Here is a 26640-nt window from a genome sequence, read left to right on the forward strand (position 1 = left end):
ATCCCCAAGTGAATCCAGCCCTAACCTTAACCTCTGCAATGCACGCGCAACCGATGGCGTGCATTCATATACCTGCCTAACACTGTTGCCTTTTACCCCTGCCACCACCCCCCCCCCCCCCCACAGGAGAAGCGCGCACACAACAATAGGGAGCATGTGAGGACTGGAGGAGGGCCCGCTGATGAGAGGCCACTGACCGTACTCGAGGAAAGGGCCCTGGAACTGGCTGGCGGACCTGAGGACCGGGAGGTTGCTGATGCAGAGGTCGGGGGCCCACCAGCAAGTGAGCCACCAACAGCCCGTCCCCATATCCCCCCTCCCCTATATCCCCCTCCCCCGTATCACCTGATCACTGCCTGATGTCTAACCATGCATTCTTCATTGTGTGTCGCAGGACCAAACGTCCAGGCACCCATCCCCGCAGATGCACACCGCCCGCAGGATGCCCCTCGGAGACCACAGGAGACGGAGAGATCCGCACCCTCCAGCATGCGAGGCCCGCAGGATGCCCCTCGGAGACCACGGGAGACGGAGAGACCCGGACCCTCCAGCATGCGACGCCCGCAGGATGCCCCTCGGAGACCACAGGAGACGGAGAGACCCGCACCCTCCAGCATGCGACGCCCGCAGGATGCCCCTCGCACACCACGGGAGATGGAGAGACCTGGAGCAACAGGGAGACGACACCCCCGTCACGTGCGGGTGCGACCACCCAGCGATGAGGGGGGCAGCCACAGGCCCCCGTCACATCCGAGCCAGGACACCACTACCCAGGACACCACTATCCAGGACACCCCTACCCGGGACACCACTACCCGGGACAGCACTACCCGGGACAGCACTACCCAGGACACCCCTACCCGGGACAGCACTACCCAGGACACCCCTACCCGGGAAGACAAAATACCGGACAGTGACTCAGAGTGGATGGGTGGAGATGAACCCCCACCCCAAAGTGCCATGGAGTCAGAGTGGGACGGAGAGCACGACACAACGCCACTGCTGTCACCAACACCCTCCACCATCGCAGAAACACTCACCACGGTTGGGCACTTTAGTGATGAGGCGTCTGGTACACTCACTGGTGCGCACAACACAGCCGTCCCGGTACAGCAGGTGGAGGTAGGAGCAGCAGAGGGACCGGGCGGTCGAAGGGCAGCCCAGGCCAAGCGAACATCTGCCGCCCAGATGGATCCCGGGTTCCTGCAGTTACCACACCCACACATAGATCCGATGCAACCACCGACACGGAGACGAGCGAATAGGGTGACGGGTGGCTTGCGGCGGCTGCGGTCGCAAGTGGAGGAGTCCACCCGCGTCCAGGAGCTGGGAGTGGTCCCGGTCATGCGTGCCACCCAGGCTGACACCGCACGGGTGGCATCCGCGGTGGAGGCAATGGGTGCGACGGTGTCAGACATGGGGAACGGTTTGCGAGGCCTGGGGCCTTCCGTGCAGGCAGCGTCTGTGGCCCAGGAAATGGCTGCCCTCTCACAGGAGGCCATGAGCCAGTGCCAGCGCCAGATGGCAGAGGCGCTCAACGCCATAGCCCAGTCTCAGCAGGCCATGGCCCAGTCTCAGCAGGCCATAGCCCAGTCTCTGCAGGCCATGGCCCAGTCTCTGCAGGCCATGGCGCAGTCTCTGCAGGCCATGGCCCAGTCTCAGCAGGCCATCGCTGAGGGCATCGGCGCCAGTGGCCATGTGCGAGCCGGCGTCGCACTGTCACAGACAGGGTTTGACAACCCCCTGGGCTCCATGGCTGCAAACCTGCAGACCCCAGTCGATACCAGCACGGGCCTCCAGGACTGGCAGCGCCAGATGTCGAGGGCGTGTCGGATGGCCAGTCCGTTCGCATCCCCCACCGATGTAGAGGCCTGGGGGCCATCGGGCACCCCGAGGGAGGAGGAGGTGGTGTGGTCCGTCCCGGCTCCCTCTGTAGGGGAGGTCCCGGTACACCGCGACACCTCGGACTCCCCCCCTTCCGTCCCAGGTGCATCGGGTGGGCAACGGGCAGGACAGGCTGGCAGCTCGCCATCCCAGTCGCCCGGGCCGCAGCCTGGCCCATCTAGGCCAGGACGCCCCAGGAAACGGCCGCCAAAGGGATCCAGTGTCAGAGGGGCAGGAATCACAGGAGTCCACCTCCAGTTCTGCTGTACCGTCTGGGGAACCACGTAGACGTAGTCAAAGGGCCCGTAAGGCCAAACAATTAGACACTGAGTAAGTTGGCACGGGTGCAGGGCACAGATGAGTTTTCGGGGCTAGGGCACATGCATGAACTCCTTTGGTTATTAAAGTCAATGTTACACCTACCGAAGCTGCCTTTGTGCTCTGTCCAAAGTGTGCGGGCGTGTCATGTACGTTGAGCGCAAGTGTGTGTGTGAGGGGTGGTCTTACCTCAGCCCCAGGTGAGTCTGCCCCCTTCCCCCTGGGCCGCCATCAACACCCCCCGGGCAGAGGACGGGACCGTGCGCTGCAGTGTCACAGCCGCATGCAGGGATGGTCCGGGTGGATGGTGGTACTGTGGCCATTGGTCAGACATAGTCCAACGATGTAGAGCCAGGAGCTCATCGCAGGGCGGGTTGTCATCATCCTCCATGGCCTGCGATAGACACGCGTCCACCCGCAACTGGGTGAGCCCGGCCCGTTGTGCCGCCGGTGGATCGGCAATTGGGGGGGGGGGGGGGGGGGGGGGGGGGGGGGGTGGTGTGCATGCGGGTGGGGTGTGTGGGGTTGGGGAGGGGGGTGAGGGTGCTGGGTGGGTGGATGGGTGGGGGGTGTGGGTGGTCGGCTGTTGCCATGGTGTGCGGTCTGTGGCCATACGACCCGATTCCCACGCCCATCTAGTCAGTGAAGCGGGCGGCTATCAGTCTGTCCCGTGCCCGCTGGGCCAGCTGGTAACGGTGGACAGCCACCCGCCTGTGTCTACCCCGTCTGCCCTGACCATTGCCCCCATCCCCTCATCTGGGAGGACTGCGCCTCTTCCTGCTGCTCCTCCACTCCGCCCTCCTCTGCCTGCGGCACATCGCCCCTCTGCTGGGCTATGTTGTGCAGGACGCAGCACACCACAATGATGCGGCCGACCCTATCTGACCGATACTGGAGGGCGCCCCCAGAGAGGTCCAGGCACCTGAAACGCATCTTCAGCACGCCAAAGCACCTCTCGATCACTCCCCTTGTCGCTACATGGGCATCATTGTAGCGGTTCTCCGCCTCATTGCGTGGCCTCCGTATAGGCGTCATCAGCCACGATCGCAATGGGTAGCCCCTGTCGCCCAGCAACCAGCCCCTCAGCCGGGGATGGCGTCCCTCGTACATGCCGGGGATGGATGACCGCGACAACACGAATGAGTCGTGTACACTGCCTGGGTGACGGGCGCAGACGTGCAGGATCATCATGCGGTGGTCGCAGACCACCTGTACGTTCATCGAATAGGTCCCCTTCCTATTAGTGAACACGGCCCTGTTATCTGCAGGTGGCCGCACGGCGACGTGCATCCCATCGATCGCGCCCTGGACCATGGGGAACCCGGCAACGGCAGAGAAGCCCACGGCCCGGGCATCTTGGCTGGCCCGGTCCACGGGGAAGTGAATGTAGTGGTGCGCCATGGCATAAAGGGCATCTGTCACTGCCCGGATGCACCGATGCACCGATGTCTGCGATATGCCGGACAGGTCCCCACTCGGTGCCTGGAATGACCCCGTTGCATAAATGTTCAGGGCCACCGTAACCTTGACGGACACGGGGAGAGGGTGTCCCCCGCCAGTGCCACGCGGTGACAGGTGTGCCAGCAGGTGGCAGATGTGTGCCACGGTTTCCCGGCTCATCCGGAGACTCCGGGGGGCCGCGACGTCCTCCTCCCCCTCCTCGTCCTGTCGGTCAGGTGCCCCTCCAGCCTGGGCGGCTGCCGCCTGCCCCTCTGCGGCAGCCTGCGCCGCCTCTCTGGCACGCTCCTCCTCCTCCTCCTCCTCATCCAGGGCAACATAGACATGAGCGGCTGCCACCACGGCGGCCAACATCGCTGGATGGTCTGAAAACATGACGGCCTGGTGGGGGGGAGGGGAACGACGACATGTCATCATTGCCCATATCCCCTCCTCCCCCCAGCCAGGTGGCATGGACCGCATGGGTCCAACTGTTGGAGGCTGGCACCTGGCCAGGTGGACCAACTCATTTGCCCTCCCATCACCCTCCTCGGCACGGACCCCCTCCCCAACTCCCAACCTCCACCCCGGCACGGACCCCCCCCCCCCAACCTCCACCCCGGCACGGACCCCCTCCCCAACCTCCACCCCAGCACGGACCCCCCCAACCACCAACCCCACCCCAGCACGGACCCCCCCCAACCTCCACCCCGGCACGGACCCGCTCCCCAACCTCCACCCCAGCACGGACCCCCCCCAACCCCCAACCTCCACCCCGGCACGGACCCCCCCCCCAACCTCCACCCCAGCACGGACACCCTCCCCAACCTCCACCCCGGCACGGACCCCCTCCCCAACCCCCAACCTCCACCCCGGCACGGACCCCCCCAACCCCCAACCTCCACCCCGGCACGGACCCCCCCAACCCCCAACCTCCACCCCGGCACGGACCCCCCCCCAACCTCCACCCCGGCACGGACCCCCCCCCAACCTCCACCCCAGCACGGACCCCCCCCAACCTCCACCCCAGCACGGACCCCCTCCCCAACCTCCACCCCGGCACGGACCCCCTCCCCAACCCCCAACCTCCACCCCGGCACGGACCCCCCCCCCAACCCCCAACCTCCACCCCAGCACGGACACCCCCCAACCCCCAACCTCCACCCCGGCACGGACCCCCCCCCCAACCTCCACCCCAGCACGGACCCCCTCCCCAACCTCCACCCCAGCACGGACCCCCCCCAACCCCCAACCTCCACCCCGGCACGGACCCCCCCCCCAACCTCCACTCCAGCACGGACCCCCTCCCCAACCTCCACCCCAGCACGGTCCCCCCCCCCAACCCCCAACCTCCACCCTGGCACGGACCCCCCCCCCAACCTCCACCCCAGCACGGACCCCCTCCCCAACCTCCACCCCAGCACGGACCCCCCCCCAACCCCCAACCTCCACCCCGGCACGGACCCCCCCCAACCTCCACCCCGGCACGGACCCCCCCAACCCCCAACCTCCACCCCAGCACGGACCCCCTCCCGGCACTCCCCCGGAGCCCAGCCTACTCTAACCACCCCCCCCCCCCCCCCCCCCCGCCGCACACACACACACACAAGCCGAGACACACCTCTCCTCACGCAATCAGTCTGCGGCCACGCCATTTCCTGCCCAGAGCCAACCCCTTCAGGCCGTCACTCACCTCCTCGCTGGTCGGCGTGAGCCTGGAGCACCGGCTCACGCCGATGAAAAGGAGGTTTGATTCACGTCGACGTGAACGGTCATCACGTCGACGGGACTTCGGCCCATCCGGAAGGGAGAATATCGACAGGCCGAAAATCGGCTGCCTTGCGCAGACCCGTGACATTCTCCGCGGCAGCGGCGCCATTAACGCCCCGCCGACTTTTCTCCCTTCGTAGACTTCGGCGGGGGCGGGGGCGGGATTCACGGCGGCCAACGGCCATTCTCCGACCCGGCGGGGGATCGGAGAATGACGCCCATGATTCTGCCAATCTCTGCAAAGGTCCTTTGTTTTGTTTTTTTTATGTGTGGGATATATATGTGTGCTGGGTATTTTACAACGGGTAGATAGTTACATTTCCAGATTACAAATTGTGTGTTAAATAGTTCTTGCAACTTGTTTTGAAAATAAAACAAGTTGCAAGGATTAATTTATAATAAATCAATGATTCTGAGTTTATTGAAAGAAGCCTGGTTAAGGTCTCTTTTATTCTGGGTCTAAAAGTAGCAAAAATAAATAATTGACCAGTAGTAGGGGTAGACCAATTGCACACTTCTCCCATCCCAATGGTAACACTGTTGCTGTGTAAGTTCTATTAGGACAAGATAAGCCAGAACGCTGCCTAATTATCAACCCAAACTGGTAGGTTCACAGGGAATGGAGCATTTCGATCTATATTCTGGCCTGCTTGTGACTCTTATTGTGTTTTGTGGTTGATTTTAACTGCCCTGAGGGCAACTAGGGATGGGCACCAAATGCTACCTTTCCAGTTCTGCCTAGGTCCCAAGGACAAATTGTGAAAAACTATTTGTGCTCGAGGAACAATGCTCAAATAAAGACATGCGTCGCTTTCTCCATTTTCGACTGTAAACTTCTACACCTCTTCCAGCAGGCTGGCGGCGAGAGGCAAATTCATCAAAGGAAACCTGTTTGTACACATAAAACCATATCAACACCACAACATACTACTACAAATTAAAGGAAAACCATTGATTCCACATCCAGCCTTTTCACTATTTGTATAAGACGATTAAAATTCAGTCTTCTCGCCCAATGTCCTGTTAAAATTCAATATTGCTTCCTTTTAAAATGGTTTTTGTCAAATTAAGTAAAGTTAGTAAGACTAGGAACGAAATAAACTTTTAAAAATGCATATGCTTCTGTTTACCGGGATGTTAAAATTCCTAGTTTGACTAATTGCTCCAAAGACACCAATGGTGTCTGCGGACTATTCATGACATTGCCTGCTGCCTGCTTGATATTTAATAATGTTAAGAATACATCACGGTACTATTTGCCACCACAGTCTGAGCATGTCCAACATTGACTGGCATTAAGAAGAGTTAAGATATCTAGTTCAGTAAAGCAGTTCAAACAACCCAATTTGGCATATACATGAAGACTTACCCTTGATAAGCGATTCAGCTGCATAGAGGTCTCGCTTGTAAGTTACCTAAGGGGCCGAGAAATGTCATGATGTTTATCATAGAAAGAAAATCAACTGCTAATGTCATCATAGCCTAAAGCTGTTTCTTTACATCTTCAAATCAAAAAAAAATCACAATGTAATCTGGATGTCTGATTGTGATGCTAAGCATAAACATCAAAGATAAAGTATGTTATATTCTGTTTACTTTTAAAATACTTTAGTGTTTCCTCAGTTAGTATTTCTTTGCTATATGTCAATATTTCACGTCTGCCATTTTAACTGCCCTGAGGGCAACTAGGGATGGGACCAAATGCTACCTTTCCAGTTCTGCCTAGGTCCCAAGGACAAATTGTGAAAAACTATTTGTGCTCGAGGAACAATGCTCAAATAAAGACATGCGTCGCTTTTTCCATTTTAGACTGTAAACTTCCACGCCTCTTCCAGCAGGCTGGCGGCGAGAGGCAAATTCATCAAAGGAAACCTGTTTGTACACATAAAACCATACCAACACCACCAGTCTTCCTTATTTTTTCCTTTTACTTTCTTCTAAAATGACAACAGTGACGACACGTCAAAGAGTACTTCATTAGCTGTAAAAGACTTGACACATCTAGTGATCATGAAAAGTGATATATAAATGCAAGTCTTTCGTTCTTTTATTTCTAAAAGCATCAGGTATCACCAGAATGTGACCAGGGTCAGAAGCCCAAGGTGATTTTTCCCTTCAGTGCCTCGAGACAGTGAGACCAATATTGGCAATGTTTACTTCCTGGGCTGGTTAACTACTTCAACACAGATCAGAGATTGAAAACCTGCACCTGACCGTTGAAGCTTCACGGGTTATAGGGACCCTGTGACAATTAGAATACCTCGATTGTACATCTGTCAAGAGAGAGCCTCCTACTTGATTGATAGAGCTTCAACAAGTGTTTCCATCATTTGTCTGATGCATCGCTGGATATACTACACTGCAGGCTGTCAAGGCCAATCGTGAGATTCTGTTCCCTGTGGACAGGAGGGCGCATTTTACCAACTACTGTGGTGAGATTCGAGCCGGGAACCCAAGGGCATTGCTCTCGGTTTGTGATTTATCAGTTCAGTGAAAGACGACTGGATCACACACCAGAGTAGGAAGTGGCAGAGGAAATGAGCTGCTCCAGTACGTTGCCTCAGTCCTGGATACAGTGGGCAGGATCTTCCAATCCCGCCAGCTGCACAAAGCTTTGGACTGAGGCCAAAAATCAGCTTCTCGACAGAGGGATGAAGTGTTAGAATTCTGTTTTCAGAACTTTAAAGGTGGTTCAAAAGTGGGTCGAGCTTGCATATGAACAATGTCAGGAAGACCTTTTGCATGCACGTGCATGTCATGCATGCTCATTATAAGGCCATCCAGCTGGAAAAAAGTTCCCCCTCCAAATTAAGTTCCTTGCCAATGAGAAAGTGGAAATTTCAAGAAATTCAAGACAGGGTGATCTTGGGTGTAAGGGTCGGGGAGGGCAAGGTTTCGGCAATACACCAAGAGATGAAAGAAGAGGGGGAAGCCCTAGCAGAAGAGTTGAAGGGTAAATGGGAGGAGGAGCTGGGGGAGGAGATCGAGGAAGGTTTGTGGGCTGATGCCCTGGGTAGGGTTAATTCCTCCTCCTCATGTGCCAGGCTCAGCCTGATACAATTTAAGGTGGTTTACAGAGCGCACTTGACGGGGGCAAGGTTGAGTAGGTTCTTTGGGGTAGAGGACAGATGTGGAAGGTGTTCAGGGAGTCCGGCGAACCATGTCCACATGTTTTGGTCATGCCCGGCACTGGAGGGGTTCTGGAGAGGAGTGGCGGGAGCAAGATCTCAGGTGGTGAAAGTCCGGGCCAAGCCAAGCTGGGGGCTAGCAATATTCAGAGTAGTGGATAAGCCGGGAGTGCAGGAGGCGAAAGAGGCCGGAATTCTGGCCTTTGCGTCCCTAGTAGCCCGGCGAAGGATCTTGCTATTGTGGAAGGAGGCGAAGCCCCCTAGCCTGGGGGCCTGGATAAACGTCATGGCTGGGTTCATAAAGCTGGAGAGGATTAAGTTTGCCTTGAGTGGGTCTGCGCAGGGGTTCTACAGGCGGTGGCAACCGTTCCTAGACTACCTCGCAGAACGTTAGAGGAAGGTCGTTCAGCAGCAGCAGCAACCCTGGGGGGGGGGGGATGAGAGATTGTTTGAGGGGATGGATGAGCAGGAGATAACATGGAGGGTGGGGGAAACTGGCACGTGCGGGCGAGAGCCAGTGTAGAAAGCTATGTAAATATACCATTTTGCATAGTATATATCTTGCTCAGTGCGATTTTGTGTTATTTTGTTACGGGGCTGGGGGGGTGGTGATTGTTTGTAAGGGGAAAAAATTGTGTTGTTAAAAAACTTTAATAAATATATTTAAATTTAAAAAAAATACTCTGACTCTTTCCTCCGGGTGCTTCGGTTTTCTCCCACAAGACCCAAAAGACGTGCTGTTAGGTAATTTGGACATTCTGAAATCGCCCTCTGTGTACCCAAAAAGGCATTGGAATATGGCGACTATTATTATTATTATTCAAGAAATGCAACATATACATCAAATTCTTGGGAGGACCTTGGTCAGAACAGAATCACCTGAAGGAACCACCTGATTGAATGGTTTAAGGGTCCTTCCTGTTTGTTCCTATTTATCCCCTGTTTATTCCCTTATTGCCCCTTTCTTTTAGTTCTGCTGTTACATTTTTGATCCATGGATGTTTAATGGACCTGTGACTTTAAGGCAAAGCAGCCTGCAAGAAGCAGCCTTTAGTTCAAACAAGCAGATTCCATAAGGCTGTGCTATTTTAGACTGGTGATTAGAGATTGGCTGGGTGTGAGTTTGATTAATTTGGCTGATGGCAATGGATGGGCCTGAAGGACTGTGCTCTGCCCAGTAACAGATGGTGATTAGATCTTATCCCTCTGGGATGTTTCTCAGAGCCACAAGGTTCCATTTTAGTTTCACTTGTGGTTCTGCAGTCTGGGAGGAGGATTCCAACTATTTCTTTCCCAAAGGATCCAGCGAAATACTCTCCATAAGACCACTGTGAAGGCACACTCACTCCAGTAGGTCTGGGTGCCATTCTCTTGGAAGTGCAAAGGCTTGAAGTCAAACCACGAGCTGAAGGCAAGGTTCAATATGAAAGGAGGTGTCTCAAGAAAGAAAGAGGCCTGGGAATAAACCACAAACTAAAAGCAGGGTCTGATGTGAAGCCAAGGGCCTCTCCTGGAAAAGCTGTGAGCAAGATATTGCTAACTGCAAGGAACATCATTACAGGCTGTAGGCTAGAGACTGTAAACCCCAGTCGCGCTGTGAAGAAAGTGTACTGAAGAACTCATCATCTGAAGCAAGGAGTCTTATATTTTGACCTTAATCCTTATTATTTTTACCCATTTTCACCCCTCTGTGTTTGTCTGTCTTGTGTGTGGGAGTAGAGGGTGGGACAGTTAAAGGGGGAGTCAGTTGTTAGCTTGACGGTAATCAGCCGTATCCACTGCATATTTCATATTTGTTCTAGTTACAAATAAACAGTAATTGTGTTCCAACGTACAAACCTTGTGACTGCAATTATTGGACAGCCAAAGGCCAAAGATTTCAGATATTTTTATGTGAATTGTTGGTTAATTCACTTGTATTTTGACTCCGAGGCTTCTGGGGTGGCAATTGACCGTGCACTAGGCCACAAATTATTAACAACACCCAACAGCAAGACGAGGCTCGGAAAAGGAACCTTGGAAAGGAATACCAGTGATCTAGAGTCCAAGGACCGATCCCACCATCCGGAAAAACCTACCAAGTGCGCAGTCGAAGGTTTAGCTCCGCGATCGGGCTCATCAGCCACACAAGAACCCACAGAACCGGTGACTGGTAAGACAGAGCTTCTTAGGTGGACAATTATACTCATTAGCGAGTGATCACCGATGTTCGCTGTGGGGTTATTAATAGAAAATTGGTTTGCACCAAAACCAAGGAATTGTAAAATACAGCACTGCTTTTAAAGAGGAAAATAAATCAAAAATCCCTTTCTGTTTATGGACTGGGAGGAAGAAGAGAAAAATGAGCCATTTAAATTAACCTCATCCTGTCTGTAACACTATCAACAGTTTCTAACAATAATTTTGAGAACCTTGATTAAATCTCCTCTTGGATGGGCAGCACGGTGGCGCAGTGGGTTAGCCCTGCTGCCTCATGGCGCCGAGGTCCCAGGTTTGATCCCGGCTCTGGGTCACTGTCCGTGTGGAGTTTGCACATTCTCCCTGTGCTTGAGTGGGTTTCGCCCCCACAACCCAAAGATGTGCAGGCTAGGTGGATTGGCCATTTTAAATTGCCCCTTAATTGGAAAAAATGAATTGGGTACTCTAAATTTATATTTTAAAAATATTTTAAATCTCCTCTTGGCTTTCTTCAGTCCAATGGAAATATTTCCTTCCCTCAGGTTTCTCCTCTAAGCTATAGTTTCCCATCCCTGATAGTATACTTGTGAATCCAGGTTGGATGCTCTCGGCCTTTCTATAATGGAGTGGCCAAACCTTATTGGATCACAACAATGGTTTAATCGCATTACCTCTTCGCTCTTGTACTTTAAACAATAATTTATAAAAATGAATAATATCTTTCTGAACTGTCTCTTCAAACTCTTTTCCATTATTTGATGGTGTAGCTATCTGGGATGGCCACTTCCCGATTACAAAATGGACACTTTGCAAAGATTGCAGGGAAAATGGACAATACTGAGAAAACAAACAGGTTCAGGGTTTGTCTGCATATTGGAGCCGCAGCTCCCAGACAAGACCAAAACTGCAAACCCATTAGCATACTAATGGCCCATCTCCGGTGACAAAAGAGTAACATTTGAGTAACTGATACTAAAGCAGACATCCCGGCGCCAGAGGAGACCAGAACAAAGCAGGCCAGCGGCCACCTAAGACACGCCCAGTCATCAGGGCACCCACCCCTTTATTGGAGGAAATCAATAGGAACGATCGAGAAACAACCCAATTAATTGGGGCCAAGTGCAAGGCCCACCCAAAAGCGCGCAAAGCCCCTTTTGGGTATAAGAAGGATCCCCCAAGAGAGAATCGTTCTCTTGGCTCCGGCTCTCACCGAGGAGAGACCTGCCCAACAGCTGCACCAGAACAAGTAAGTCCAAGGTCAACGCACGCTACCAGACAGACGACCTCAGCTGTTCCCCTTCACCACTTCGACCCAAGCAGCCTCAGAACTGAACAACGGCCATTGTTTCTCTGACTGAGTGGGTGCCTGAAGCTAAGTATAGGCTTTAGCAGTAGTGATAGTTTAGTCTGTAGTATTTGTGCATGAGTATATTTAACTGCGTGTGTAAATAAATAAGCATAACTAACTGGTGTATCGAGTCTTTGATCAGTATTCGGTTTGATCCTTGTGGCGGTATCGAAAGATACCTGGCGGCTCTAGATAAAAACGTAATTAGAATTAAGGAAGGCGACCATATTGACCGCCATATTAAGAGCCGAATAAAGAGAACACACATTAGCAACATTGTCTGGCGACTCCGCCGAGACTCGACCTAGAAGTGGCCTAGTCACTCCGAGACAACCCAAATTTGAATTGGAATCCAATTGGAAATAAGAAAATAAGAACGATACTGATCAAACCTCCGAGATTCGGAAGTGTGTTAATGCATGCGTACTAACAGGGATATAAGGTAAACCTGAGAGATTTTGTTGCGTTAAACTGTCGGGAGTTTTGTAGGCCGGAAAATAGCGTGAGACGCACCCGTGTTTACATCACCACTTTATCACCCCCTGTTCTCAGTAGAGAACCCAGAGAGAGAAAATGGCAATGAAGGCAATGGAACGACTTTGGAACCCCCAGGAATTTGAGGTCGCAGCGACCAGTAGAGTAGGACGGTGTCCCGTATGGGAAGAGGAAATCAGAAAGTACCTCAAAGGGAAAGATGGCCCCTTTGGAGCGAATTCTGCGCGAATGATGAAACAGGTCCCGGGAGTATAGGACATACTTGGTGGGAGATCCTGTCAGAGATCCACAAGAAGGGCTGAGGGAAAGCTCGCAAGTCGATGGCAATCGTGTCCTGCTTGGCACAATTGTGAGGCACAGAGGAGGTCATTAGGACGCTCCGTAGAGAGATTGAGGAGACAGAAATAGTGAGGGAGATGCGAGCAAGTTTGAGAAGGAGAATAAGGATTTGAGAGAACAGTTAGCAGTGAGGGACAGAGAGGTGGATGATGCCAAGTGGGCACATATGTCTTGTCTCGCCCATTTGAGTAGTTTTCAGACCCAGTATGATAAGGCCTACCAGAACACGCAACGTGCCATCTTGGTAAGACAAGAAACCGAGCAACAGGTAGAGCAATTGCAGAAACAGTGAAATGATTTAAAAGCAGCCCTACGAGCGCCCCACACTTCCATGATGGATAAAGGCAGAGCTCAGTAGATCAGGCAAAGTGCCGGAAGCAAATTGCAGAATTGCAATCTCTGCTTTCTGTCCAGAATGGGTTTCAAAGTATGTTTGGACCCCAATTAGACCAGGAAAACGTCCCCGATTGGCAGGAGTTAAATGAAACTGCCCATAGATATGTACATGGGACATGTACGCAAGAAAAAACACAGAAAAGGATAGCGCCATAACCCCCAATTGAACAGGCAGAACACACCCCCATGAACCCTGTAACCACACCGCAGGGCCGCAGCAGAAGGAAACGCAGGTTTCCTTTACACAACCCCATTAACCGTGACCCAATTACGGGACGTGTGCGGAAAAATTACACAGTTCCTTCCCACATCAGACCCCCACCAGTTTTTTGCTAGAGTTGAACAGCAGGCTACCATGTACGGCCTGGACGAAAAAGAGCAAGTGAAGCTCACAGTTTTAAGCCTCGACACTTCAATCATGGCAGCTCTTCCCGACCCACAGAATGTAGGAGGAGGCACACTCCAAGAGATGCACAGAGCGATCCTAGATGCGATCGGCTATAACAGAGGAGACCCGGTAGAAGGCCTAAACAAGTGTAGACAAAAGAAAACAGAGCACCCCACAGCGTTTGCTGGACGCTTGTGGATACATTTCACAGCAGTTTTCGGAGAATGAGCCCGCGCCCATTTGTCCACGGATAATATGGCCAAATGGACTTGAATCCTAGTCTCTCATGCGACAGAGGCAGGACAGAGAGCTTGCACAAATTACAACCCCTCAGACGAGGCAAACTACGAGAAATGGGTTTTGAAGAGATTGTCCCCAAGAGATTGTCCCCAAGAGATTGGGAACAATCCGTCCAAGGCAAAACCGCATTTACAAAACCAGAGGAAGAGCAGGCAAACATGAATCCAGTTAAACCGCATGGGTAAATGAGGGCAGGAACAGCCCACAGCAGCCTAAATCCCAAGAATCTGACAACTGTGGACAAAAAGGACAACTGGTGGGGGTCTGATGATCCAGCAGAGGGCAGTAGAGTGGAGCTGCTGATTGGCTGTTGCGGGGAAAATTTGCATACATCCGGTGCGGTCACTCTAACTTAAAGGTGGTCTGTGGAGGAGCTGTTGTCAAGTGACACTTAAACCCGAAACACTTCTTCAGTGTTTCCCTCTCTACCACCTCCTCTAGCCAAAAAAAACCAACCGCTGTAAAGATCAAGAAGAAGACTCGAGGGCAGGTAGAAGTAGAAACAAGTTGAACCGTGACATCACAGCCTGCACGTAAGGGACTGGCTGGTGACTGGTAAGTAGTTTTTCTTTTATTTTCCCTCAGGTGTTATCGTGCGGGGCGCAGAGGTTGCTGAGTGAGTGCTTGCTGAGAAGGGGAGTGAATAACAGGAAAGCTCTTTCTTTCTTTTTCTTTTTTATCTATAGGTGCTGGCAGGGAAGGTAGTGCAATGTTCCTCCTGCAGAATGTCTGAGGTGAGGGACGCCGTCAGTGTCCCTGCTGATTTCATCTGTGGGAAGTGCACCCATCTCCAGCTCCTCAGAAACCACGTTCGGGAACTGGAGCTGGATGAACTTCAGATCATTCGGGAGGCAGAGGTGGTCATAGATAGAAGCTTCAGGGGTGTAGTTACTCCGAAGAATCAAGATAAATGGGTGACGGTGAGAGGGGCTGAGAGGAAGCAGTCAGTACAGGGACCCCCTGTGGTCGTTCCCCTTAGTAACAAGTATACCACGTTGGATACTGTTGGGGGGGGGAATTACCAGGGGTAAGCCATGGGGTACAGGTCTCTGGCACAGAATCTTTCCCTGTTGCTCAGAAGGGCAGGGGGGAGAGGAGCAGAGCATTAGTCATTGGAGACTCCATAGTTAGGGGGATAGATAGGAGATTCTGTGGCAACGAGAGAGACTCGTGGTTGGTGTGTTGCCTCCCAGATACCAGGGCCCGTGATGTCTCGGATCGTGTTTTCGGGATCCTTAAGGGGGAGGGGGAGCAGCCCCAAGTCGTGGTCCACATAGGTACCAACGACACAGGTAGGAAAAGGGATAGGGATGTAAGGCAGGAATTCAGGGAGCTAGGGTGGAAACTTAGATCTAGGACAAACAGAGTTATTATCTCTGGGTTGCTACCCGTGCCACGTGCTAGCGAGATGAAGAATAGGGAGAGAGAGGAGTTGAACACGTGGCTACAGGGATGGTGCAGGAGGGAGGGTTTCAGATTTCTGGATAATTGGGGCTCATTCTGGGGTCGGTGGGACCTCTACAAACGGGATGGTCTACACCTGGACCAGGGGGTTACCAATATCCTGGTGGGGAAATTTGCTAATGCTCTTCGGGAGGGTTTAAACTAGTTCAGCAGGGGCTTGGGAATCTGAATTGTAGCTCCAGTATACAGGAGGTTGAGAGTAGTGAGGTCATGAGTAAGGTTTCAAAGTTGCAGGAGTGTACCGGCAGGCAGGAAGGTGGTTTCAAGTGTATCTTCTTCAATGCCAGGAGCATCCGGAATGAGGTGGGTGAACTTGGGTTGGTACATGGGACTTCGATGTTGTGGCCATTTCGGAGACATGGATAGAGCAGGGACAGGAATGGTTGTTGCAGGTGCCGGGGTTTAGATATTTCAGTAAGCTCAGGGAAGGTGGTAAACGAGGGGGAGGGGTGGCATTGTTAGTCAAGGACAGTATTACGGTGGTAGAAAGGACGTTTGATGAAGACTCGTTTACTGAGGTAGTATGGGCTGAGGTTAGAAACAGGAAAGGAGAGGTCACCCTGTTAGGGGTTTTCTATAGGCCTCCGAAAAGTTCCAGAGATGTAGAGGAACGGATTGGACAGATGATTCTGGATAGGAGCGAAAGCAACAGGGTAGTTGTTATGGGGGACTTTAACTTTCTAAATATTGACTGGAAACGCTATAGTTCGAGTACTTCAGATGGGTCCGTTTTTGTCCAATGTGTGCAGGAGAGTTTCCTGACACAGTATGTAGATTGGCCAATGAGAGGTGAGGCCATTTTGGATTTGGTACTGGGTAATGAACCAGGACAGGTGTTAGATTTGGAGGTAGGTGAGCACTTTGGCGATAATGACCACAATTCGATTACGTATACTTTAGTGATGGAAAGGGATAGGTATATACCGCAGGGCAAGAGTTATATGTGGGGGAAAGGCAATTATGATGCAATGAGGCAAGACTTAGGATGCATCGGATGGAGAGGAAAACTGCAGGGGATGGGCACAATGGAAATGTGGAGCTTGTTCAAGGAACAGCTACTGCGTGTCCTTGATAAGCATGTGCCTGTCAGGCAGGGAGGAAGTGCTCGAGTAAGAGAACCGTGGTTTACTAAAGCAGTCGAAACACTTGTCAAGAGGAAGAAGGAGGCTTATGTAAAGATGAGACATGATGGTTCAGTTAGGGCGCTCGAGAGTTACAAGTTAGCTAGGAAGGACCTAAAGAGAGAGCTAAGAAGAGCCAGGAGGGGACATGAGAAGTCTTTGGCAGGTAGGATCAAGGATAACCCTAAAGCTTTCTATGGATATGTCAGGAATAAAAGAATGACTAGGGTAAGAGTAGGGCCAGTCAAGGACAGTAGCGGGGCGTTGTGCGTGGAGTCCGAGGAGATAGGAGAGGTGCTAAATGAATATTTTTTGTCAGTATTCACACAGGAAAAAGATAATGTTGTCGAGGAGAATACTGAAATTCAGGCTACTAGACTAGAAGGGATTGAGGTTCATAAGGAGGAGGTGTTAGCAATTCTGGAAAGTGTGAAAATAGATAAGTCCCCTGGGCCGGATGGGATTTATCCTAGGATTCTCTGGGAAGCTGGGGAGGAGATTGCTGAGCCTTTGGCTTTGATCTTTAAGTCATCTTTGTCTGCAGGAATAGTGCCAGAAGACTGGAGGATAGCAAATGTTGTCCCCTTGTTCAAGAAGGGAGTTAGAGACAATCGCGGTAACTATAGACCAGTGAGCCTTACTTCTGTTGTGGGCAAAATCTTGGAAAGGTTTATTAGAGATAGGATGTATAATCATCTGGAAAGGAATAATTTGATTAGAGATAGTCAACACGGTTTTGTGAAGGGTAGGTCGTGCCTCACAAACCTTATTGAGTTCTTTGAGAAGGTGACCAAACAGGTGGATGAGGGTAAAGCAGTTGATGTGGTGTATGTGGATTTCAGTAAAGCGTTTGATAAGGTTCCCCACGGTAGGCTACTGCAGAAACTCCGGAGGCATGGGATTCAGGGTGATTTAGCAGTTTGGATCAGAAATTGGCTAGCTGGAAGAAGACAAAGGGTGGTGGTTGATGGGAAATGTTCAGACTGGAGTCCAGTTACTAGTTGTGTACCACAAGGATCTGTTTTGGGGCTACTGCTGTTTGTAATTTTTATAAATGACCTGGAGGAGGACGTAGAAGGATGGGTGAGTAAATTTGCAGATGACACTAAAGTCGGTGGAGTTGTGGACAGTGCGGAAGGATGTTACAAGTTACAGAAGGACATAGATAAGCTGAAGTGCTGGACTGAGAGGTGGCAAATGGAGTTTAATGCAGAAAAGTGTGAGGTGATTCATTTTGGAAGGAATAACAGGAAGACAGAGTACTGGGCTAATGATAAGATTCTTGGCAGTGTGGATGAGCAGAGAGATCTCGGTGTCCATGTACATAGATCCCTGAAAGTTGCCACCCAGGTTGAGAGGGTTATTAAGAAGGCGTACGGTGTGTTAGCTTTTATTGGCAGAGGGATTGAGTTTCAGAGCCTTGAGGTCATGTTGCAGCTGTACAAAACTCTGGTGCGGCCGCATTTGGAGTATTGCGTGCAATTCTGGTCGCCGCGTTATAGGAAAGATGTGGAAGCATTGGAAAGGGTGCAGAGGAGATTTACCAGAATGTTGCCTGGTATGGAGGGAAGATCTTATGAGGAATGTCTGAGGGACTTGAGGCTGTTTTCGTTAGAGAGAAGAAGGTTAAGAGGTGACTTAATTGAGGTATACAAGATGATCAGAGGATTGGATAGGGTGGACATTGAGAGCCTTTTCCCTCGGATGGAGATGTCTAGCACGAGGGGCATAGCTTTAAATTGAGGGGAGATAGATATAGGACAGATGTCAGAGGTCGGTTCTTTACTCAGAGAGTAGTAAGGGCTTGGAATGCCCTGCCTGCAACAGTAGTGTACTCGCCAACACTAAGGGCATTCAAATGGTCATTGGATAGACATATGGATGATAAGGGAATCGTGTAGATGGGCTTTAGAGTGGTTTCACAGGTCGGCGCAACATCGAAGGCCGAAGAGCCTGTATTGCGCTGTAATGCTCTATGTTCTATCTATGTTTGCATGAGAGTGCAACGTGCCCCAAAAGCAGCAGAGAAACCAGCAGACAGGCACCCTAAATAAGAATAGGGCAAAGCCAATCCATAGCGTTAGCGCCCGTTCAGAGAACATAGACATGAACGGCACCGATTGACGGTGTTCAGGCTCCCCAACTTGGGTCTGCGACACCCTTTGGGCCAAGTTTGGTAGACCGGTCGTAGCAGGCAAGGTCCGGGGACATCCCGTAGAATTTCCTTGGGACACAGGAGGGACCCGCACCACGCTCAATTCCTCCATGATGTTTCAACGAGACACGTGGCCCACAACAGACACCATCACACTCAGTGGCTTTACAGGTCATTTACAACAAGGACACTTCACAGCCCCTGTAGCGATACAAATAGGGAACATTGCAACTAAACACCCCGTAGTTTTGGTCAATCTACCCCAGACAGCTGAACACATCCTCGGAATCGATTTCATGAGCTACCACAACCTCTCTTTTGATCCGGTTAATAAATGTGTATGGAGAATGGCAAAGGCAGCATGAGCCCCCACCACACTCACAGTTGGAGACTATGAAAACAAAATTAGATCAGTAGGAGACTTCTGGTTCAACCCTCGAGCCATTAATCAGGACAAACAGGTTAGGGACGTCCTGCAGCAACACAAAACAGCATTTGTACAGCACAAGCATGACTGTGGCAAGATAGCTGGCTTAGTGAACATTCCTGACCCCAGACACCAAAAGCAGTACGGTTTTCCCCAAGAGGCAGAGGGAGAAATCTCAAAGGTAATACAGAGTTTGCTTGATCAAGGCGTACTCCGATCAGTAGCCTCCATGAACAATGCACCAATTGGCCCGTCAGGAAACCCAATGGATCGTGGCGACTGACCACTGATTACCGGGAACTGAACAAAGTAACCCCAGTAGCAGACCCCACCGTAGCCACGAGTCCCGAGACCATGCTCAAACAGGCACTCCAGTCAACATTTTTTTAGGTTTTGGACATTAACAACAGCTTTTGGTCCATTCCATTGGATAAAGCGTGCCAGTACAAATTCGCCTTTACATTCCAGGGACAACAATATACGTGGACATGCCTTCCACATGGCTTCCACAACTCCCCCTCCATTTTCCACCAACAGCTGGAAAATGGACTAGCAAAATTTTCCCAACCCGATTGTCTGGTCCAGTATGTAGGTGACTTGCTACTACAGACAGACACAAAGGGAGAGCACATTTCGCTTCTCGCCGAACTCCTAGGAGTCCTAAAAGAGATTGGATGTAAAGTCAACCCGAAGAAGGCCCAGATTTTGCAGGAAAAGGGTGATTTACTTGGGTACAGTAATCACTCATGATAAACGCGAGATCAAGCAAAAGAGAATTGACACAATCGTCAAATTGCCCCTTCCCCATAATGTCTCAGCCCTCTGGTCATTTCTAGGACTGGTTGGCTACTGTAGAAACCACATTGACGGTTTTGCCACAAAAGCAGCACCCCTATCCGATCTTCTCAAGAAGCAGGCACCTTGGGAATGGCTTCCACAGCACACGGATGCCGTGGACGCTTTAAAGAGAGCCCTCAGCACAGCCACCGCATTACAGGTCCCACATCCACTTTCCCCGTACGCAATCGAAGTAGCAAGCACCGACCGAACCCTTTCGGGCGTACTCCTCCAGGAACGCCATGACCAATTACGCCCGTGGCATACGCCTCACATGTGTTAGATCTTGTCGAGCAAGGATTTTCTGCCTGCGAAAGGCACCTGCTCGCAGTTTTTTGGTCAGTACAGTATTTCGCCTACATTACAGGACTCAACCCCATCACCATTCTCACTGAACACACCCCAACACAGCTATTATTAGACGGTCGACTTAAAGATGGCACAGTCAGCCACATCCGCGCATCCGTTGGACCCCTCTTCTATAGGGACGGGACATGAAATGAAATGAAAATCGCTTATTGTCACAGGTAGGCTTCAAATGAAGTTACTGTGAAAAGCCCCTAGTCGCCACATTCCGGCGCCTGTTCGGGGAGGCTGTTACGGGACATTACAGTTCAAAGAACCAAGACCCACACTTTCCTAGCCGACAATTTGCAATATGCAGGTACCCCACATGAGTGTGAGATCATCACCACAAAACACAACACAGGCCCATTTATGCCGAAGTCAGCTCCCAGGAAAGCAGGTAATACACCTCAGAGACCCCAGCCTACAAACACGTGCGTACCCCTGAAAACTTATGTGGATGGCTCCTCCAAAGTTTTGAATGGAAAGGGAATCACCGGTTGCGGCATTTATGTAGAGGACGCACAGGGACGCGCCCTAGATGAGATTTCACTAAAGTTGCTAGGATATCTAGGCTCGCAGGCAGCAGAACTGGCAGCCATAGCTTACATTGTAGACCACCCTGACTCGTTTCCGACCCCAGCAGACATATATTCGGGCAGTTTATATGTCTGTAATAGCTTAACGGAATTCCTACCCCTGTGGAAAACTAGAGGATTTGTTTCCGCAGACGGAAAGCCCCTACACTCAGCCCCATTACTCCGACATATCCTCGAGACAGCTAAAGATAGGAAATACGTCATAATTAAGGTTCGCAGTCATCACCGTTCTTCCCCCCCTCGTAACGTTAAAGCAGACGCCCTAGCGAAGGCAGGTTCCAGGCATGGTTACTTTTGGAACCCCCCCCCCGAGAGCACCCCAGTACACGCGATTCAGGTCTCACAGACCAACATTCAGGACCTAGCGAAAGCCCAGAAGGAAGATGAAAAACTCTGAGAAGTTTTAAAAGGAATCTTCCCAGCCCCGTATGACAAGTTTAAGAACGCAATTACCACGCATGAGGGTGTGATTTTGAAAGAAGGCATTTATGTAGTTCCCAGCCAGGACAGGAACCAGATTATTTGTCAGTTCCATGACAATCATGGACACCAAGGCATTGAACCCACCCTAACCCACCTCAGACCTCTCGGCTGGTGGCCTGATGTAAAAGCCAATGTAACTCACTACATTGAAAATTGCTTGATCTGTGCCCAGAATAATCCGGACAGATATGCAAGAAAGGCTCAGGTTAGTCACACCCGCCCCGTTAATGGTCCCTGGACGAATTTGCAGGTAGATTACGTAGGACCCCTACCCCCCTGCAGAAATGGTTATAAGTATGTGTTGGTGGTCATCGACACCTTCACAAAATGGGTGGAAGCTTTTCCATCAAGAACGAATACGGCCAAAACAACAGCTAAAATACTAACACAGCACATCTTTACAAGATGGGGCCTCCCACGCAGTATAGAGTCCGATCAAGGCTCCCATTTGACAGGACAAGTAATGAAGAACGTCCTCACAATTTTCGGAATTAGGCAAAAGTTTCACATGGCATACCACCCCCAGTCAAGCGGCATTGTAGAGAGGATGAACAGAACTCTAAAAACCACCCTCAGGAAAATGGTGCGACAGACCAACAGCACCTGGGATTCAGTTCTCCCATTTGCTTTAACGTTCTTAAGAAACACAGTATCCACGTCCACAGGATACACTCCCCACACCCTCATGACCGGACGCCCCATGAAAGGGACAGAGTATTTATTAGGACTGGATTTGGCCAGCCCCGCAGTCACAGCCCTCACGCATGAAAATGCTGCACAGCAGCTAATTGAGAATATAAAGGCAGCCCAACTCGCAGCAGCTGTGAGACTTTGGACCAGGAGGAAACAAAGCAAAGCTTGTTTCGACAAAAAGGTACACACCACCGAGTTTGTAGTAGGGCAGCAAGTGATGCTTTCCCTATACAACCCCAGTTCATTCCTTTGCCCCAAATTTTCCGGACCATACTCCATTTCAGACAAAGTCAGCCAAATCTGTATTCAAGATCACATATCCCAGTGGCAAGTCTGCGTGGTTCCACATAAACCAGCTTAAGGCTTATAGCTCGCAGAACAACCATGCACACCACATCTCGCTTGCAGCAGCAGACGAGCACGCCCCGCCCACAGATAACATATTCCTTCCCTCCCCCAGCCAGTCCAGCCCGTCCTCAGACACATCTTCCACTCCACCCCCAGAGGCACGACTCCGCCTCTCCGTTCCTTCAACCAGCAGCGACAGTGATAGCGATAGCAATGACGACAGCCACAGCACACCACGTTATGATTATGCCCCTGCACCAGGCCCCACTCCCAGCGAATCCAAGCATGATTCCAGTGACCCCCTTCGAAATCTTATACATCAAAGCCCCTGACCCAGACCCACCGCCCAACGATTACGGATTACAACCTAGTAGCTGCAACCTTGACACACGATTCTGGCACCGAGACAATTCATTCAGGCTCATCCGGAATGATGAGATGGCCCCAAATTCACCCCAAACAGCTTTAGCCAAACTACTCCAGTCAAGAGTATGGCAGCCGGGAGAAGATGATGACATAGAGTCTGACTCCCACCAAACAAATTCCTTTGCGACCCTGTTCGCTACTGAGCAATGAGGTGTCCAGATGATGGAAAAAAGGAACCGATGGAGAGATACGGTGTCCTTTCTGATGGAACCTGCACCATGTTTGTTGTATGTCTGTTCGTTTAATGCACATGTTGTTGTTTGGAAATTTGGAAGTTTTTCATGGCCCCACGCCACCACCCTTTTGACACCCAATGCCTGTTAATGGAACAAGTTTGTCCCCAGACAACCGTTCAGAGGAACTAGTTTATCGACAGACACTACTCATAGCTACTCTCCTGATTCGATCATGAGAGGCAGCCCCCACGACAACCACATTCTTACCCGTTTTTGCCGGTCGCTCAGGCAGTGGAGAAAGGGCACTGGTCCCCGCCCTGCCTGAGGACCCCCCTCTGGTCAGCTACGCTCGGGTAGAGCACAAACGGCACTGATTACCATCCTACCCGGGGATTCTACCCATTTCTTACCCGCCACAGCCCATACGTACCCCGTTTTGGCACTTTCAGTTTGAAATTCTTTTAGACCATAAGACCATAAGACATAGGAGCGGAAGTAAGGCCATTCGGCCCATCGAGTCCACTCCGCCATTCAATCATGGCTGATTTCAACTCCATTTACCCGCTCTCTCTCCATAGCCCTTAATTCCTCGAGAAATCAAGAATTTATCAACTTCTGTCTTAAAGACACTCAACGTCCCGGCCTCCACCGCCCTCTGTGGCAATGAATTCCACAGACCCACCACTCTCTGGCTGAAGAAATTTCTCCTCATCTCTGTTCTAAAGTGACTCCCTTTCATTCTAAGGCTGTGCCCCCGGGTCCTAGTCTCCCCTGCTAATGGAAACAACTTCCCTACATCCACCCTATCTAAGCCATTCATTATCTTGTAAGTTTCTATTAGATCTCCCCTCAACCTCCTAAACTCCAATGAATATAATCCCAGGATCCTCAGACGTTCATCGTATGTTAGGCCTACCATTCCTGGGATCATCCGTGTGAATCTCCGCTGGACCCGCTCCAGTGCCAGTATGTCCTTCCTGAGGTGTGGGGCCCAAAATTGCTCACAGTATTCTAAATGGGGCCTAACTAATGCTTTATAAAGCTTCAGAAGTACATCCCTGCTTTTATATTCCAAGCCTCTTGAGATGAATGACAACATTGCATTTGCTTTCTTAATTACGGACTCAACCTGCAAGTTTACCTTTACAGAATCCTGGACTAGGACTCCCAAGTCCCTTTGCACTTCAGCATTATGAATTTTGTCACCGTTTAGAAAATAGTCCATGCCTCTATTCTTTTTTCCAAAGTGCAAGACCTCGCACTTGCCCACGTTGAATTTCATCAGCCATTTCTTGGATCACTCTCCTAAACTGTCTAAATCTTTCTGCAGCCTCCCCACCTCCTCCATACTACTTGCCCCTCCACCTATCTTTGTATCATCGGCAAACTTAGCCAGAATGCCCCCAGTCCCGTCATCTAGATCGTTAATATATAAAGAGAACAGCTGTGGCCCCAACACTGAACCCTGCGGGACACCATTCGTCACCGTTCCGAAAAAGAACCTTTTATCCCAACTCTCTGCCTTCTGCCTGACAGCCAATCGTCAATCCATGTTAGTACCTTGCCTCGTTTGTTTTGTTTGTTTTTGGCGACCCTTAGGTTGCTTCCGTATGCTATTTACATCCTAAAACACTAGGATGGTAGATCACACAGGCTGCGAGACTGCCCGCACTATGTCAGTATTTTTGTCGGATGTCTTGTCCCAAATATTTGGTTTAAAATTTAAAAATGAGGGCGTCACAGATGGTGACCAATTATAATGGGTAATTGGCAACAAAGGACAGACAGACAGACATACGAGATCTTAAGCAAGATAATAACAGATATTATGCTTGTGTCCACAGAACTCCAGAACCTCAGGAACCCCAGAGGAAGAAAAAGAAGAAGACAGAAAGACGGAAAGATGAAGACAACCTTCATGTTCACCTGGTTCTTAGCGGGATCCCTTCAGTTGCGCGTGGACGCTACCCCCCTGACTCCTACCACACAGGCCGTGAATGATTCCCACCCCTTCCATACACTGAACCCCGAGATAGTTAACCCCGAGATAGTTAACCCCGAGACAGTTACCGACACCCCGACCTGGTGTGACAAGTTGATAACCTGGTATTCACTATCGTACATAGTAGAATCACTCTTAGTACTGGCGATACTCTGCAGTGTTGTGCAGACACTTAGACTCAGAAAATGGCGAAGGAGAGTCTACCGCTCTCGCACCCCGGTATACACGTTTAGGTCCCCTATTTTCGGACTTCACCAAACCCCCCAACCCCTTGAGTGAATTAAAGTGCATCCGTTTTTCTTTGTGTGTGTTTTGTTCAATAAAGAAATGGGAACCTCTGTGCTTGACTGCCAAGCCAGAGAAACTTGTGTTGCTGCTATTTGTATAGTTTAAAGTGTTGTAGATTATTTTTGATTGTTTGAGTGAGGATAGTTTATTGAGGATAGTTAGAGGCTCCAGTTTTTAAATTTTATATGCATGCCTGAATGTCATAGCGCCCCGTAGAGTTTTATAATGATATATGTATGTAAAATGATTTTAGGTACAAAAATTGTGATTCATAGGATCGGGCAGTGTAAAGCCCGTGAAGTGCTTATGGGTGCCCCGCTTGGTCAGAGAACGAAGATGACGCGGTAATGTGATCCTTCACACTTCGCGTTGAGGATCACAAGGAGGGTGTGTAGCCATCTGGGATGGCCACTTCCCGGTTACAAAATGGACACTTTGCAAAGATTGCAGGGAAAATGGACAATACTGAGAAAACAAGCAGGTTCAGGGTTTGTCTGCATATTGGAGCCGCGGCTCCCAGACAAGACCAAAACTGCAAGCCCATTAGCCTACTAATGGCCCATCTCCGGGGACAAAAGAGTAACATTTGAGTAACCGATACAAAAGCAGACACCCCGGCGCCAGAGGAGACCAGAACAAAGCAGGCCAACGGCCACCTAGGATACGCCCAGCCATCAGGGCACCCACCCCTTTATTGGAGGAAATTGATAGGGACGAGCGAGAAACGGCCCAATTAATTAGGGCCAAGTTCAAGGCCCGCCCAAAAGCGCGCGAAGCCCCTTTTGGGTATAAGAAGGATCCCCCAAGAAAGAATCGTCCTCTTGGCTCTGGCTCTCACCGAGGAGAGACCTGCCCAACAGCTGCACCAGAACAAGTAAGTCCAAGGTCAACGCTACCAGACAGTCGACCTTAGCTGTTCCCCTTCACCACTTCGACCCAAGCAGCCTCAGAACTGAGCAACGGCCATTGTTCCTCTGACTGAGTGGGCGCCCAAAGCTAAGTATAGGCTTTAGAATTAGTGATAGTTTAGTCTGTAGTATTTGTGCATGAGTATATTTAACTGTGTGTGTAAATAATTAAGCAATTGACTTTGAACTAACTAACTGGTGTATCAAGTCTTTGATCAGTATTCGGTTTGTACCTTGTGGCGGTATCGAGATATACCTGGTGGCTCTAGGGCAAAACGTAATTAGAATTAAGGAAGGCGACCATATTGACCGCCATATTCAGAGCCAAATAAAGAGAACACAAATTAGCAACAATGGCCTATAATTTAATTTCCCTTTCTAACCCTT

General features: G+C 50.7%; 1 protein-coding gene and 1 long non-coding RNA gene across 7 annotated transcripts in view; one reads left to right on the forward strand and one right to left on the reverse strand.

Moving 5' to 3' along the window:
• crppa (CDP-L-ribitol pyrophosphorylase A) overlaps positions 1 to 26640 on the reverse strand; it is a 599604-nt gene that overhangs the window by 423238 nt on the left and 149726 nt on the right. For all 6 annotated transcript variants that reach the window (XM_072509159.1, XM_072509161.1, XM_072509158.1 and 3 more), the window contains one exon: positions 6779 to 6824. In XM_072509159.1, the coding sequence (XP_072365260.1) occupies positions 6779 to 6824 (46 nt within the window). The remainder of the gene's footprint in view (positions 1 to 6778; positions 6825 to 26640) is intronic.
• On the forward strand, positions 14437 to 26607 carry LOC140425174 (uncharacterized). The gene is made up of 2 exons (XR_011947777.1): positions 14437 to 14536; positions 24900 to 26607. It is a non-coding gene; the product is annotated as an uncharacterized lncRNA (long non-coding RNA).

The sequence above is a fragment of the Scyliorhinus torazame genome, chromosome 6 (assembly GCF_047496885.1).
Source record: "Scyliorhinus torazame isolate Kashiwa2021f chromosome 6, sScyTor2.1, whole genome shotgun sequence".
Taxonomy (NCBI): domain Eukaryota; kingdom Metazoa; phylum Chordata; class Chondrichthyes; order Carcharhiniformes; family Scyliorhinidae; genus Scyliorhinus; species Scyliorhinus torazame.